The sequence below is a fragment of the Eimeria mitis genome, genomic scaffold, assembly GCF_000499745.2.
Source record: "Eimeria mitis Houghton genomic scaffold, Emh_scaff2788, whole genome shotgun sequence".
Classification (NCBI taxonomy): domain Eukaryota; phylum Apicomplexa; class Conoidasida; order Eucoccidiorida; family Eimeriidae; genus Eimeria; species Eimeria mitis.
The window spans coordinates 5338-5994 of record NW_013571127.1 but is presented as its reverse complement, the minus strand read 5'-3'; the positions used below and the strand labels follow the sequence as shown (position 1 = coordinate 5994).

Below are 657 nucleotides of genomic sequence, written 5' to 3'. Positions count from 1 at the left end.
AACGACAACTCTATCAGCTCCACTGTTGTCTTTGTTTGTAGCTGCAACAAATCCCACTCATCCCCTTCCTCCTCCTGCTGCTGCTGCTGCTGCTGCTGCTGCTGCTGCTGCTGCTGCTGCGTGGGGTACGCGTGAGCAGCTAGGAGGAGACAGTGTGTTGCTGTTGCTGCAGACAGAGCAGGAAGAAAATAAATAAAATCCATGAGACACACACGCAGCTGTCTCTCAGCAGCAGACCTGCTGCTGCTGCTGCTGCTGCTGCTGCTGCTGCTGTGGTCTTGCTGCTGCTGCTGCTGCTGCTGCTGCAGCTGCTGCACTGCAGCAGCAAACTCCCGCCTCAGTTTCGTTCCCAGCTGCATGCGGGGCATCGAGAGCTGCTGCAGCAGCCCCGTGTCTTGCTGCTTGTGCTGCTGCAGCAACGACAGCAGCTGCTGCTGCGCTTCTGTCAGTTGCTGCTGCTGCTGCTGCAGCAGCAGCAGCAGACGCGAGAGCCACTGCTGCTGCAGAGCCTCCCGGGTTGCTGCCTTTATGCGGCCTTTCCATTTGTATTCACTTTTGTATCTTTTGCTGCTGCTGCTGCTGTTGCTGCTGCTGCTGCTGCTGCTGCTGCTGCTGCTTCTACTCCTGCTACGACCCTTATGCATGCCCTTCTTGCTC

At 57.5% G+C, this 657-nt stretch overlaps 1 protein-coding gene across 1 annotated transcript in view; it reads right to left on the bottom strand.

Moving 5' to 3' along the window:
* EMH_0058740 (uncharacterized protein) overlaps window positions 1–644 on the bottom strand; it is a gene marked incomplete at both ends in the record, with an annotated part of 2202 nt that extends 1558 nt beyond the window's left edge. The window contains 1 exon segment of the mRNA XM_013497600.1: window positions 3–644. Within this exon segment, the coding sequence (XP_013353054.1) occupies window positions 3–644 (642 nt within the window).
* Between the last annotated feature and the right edge of the window lie 13 nt (window positions 645–657).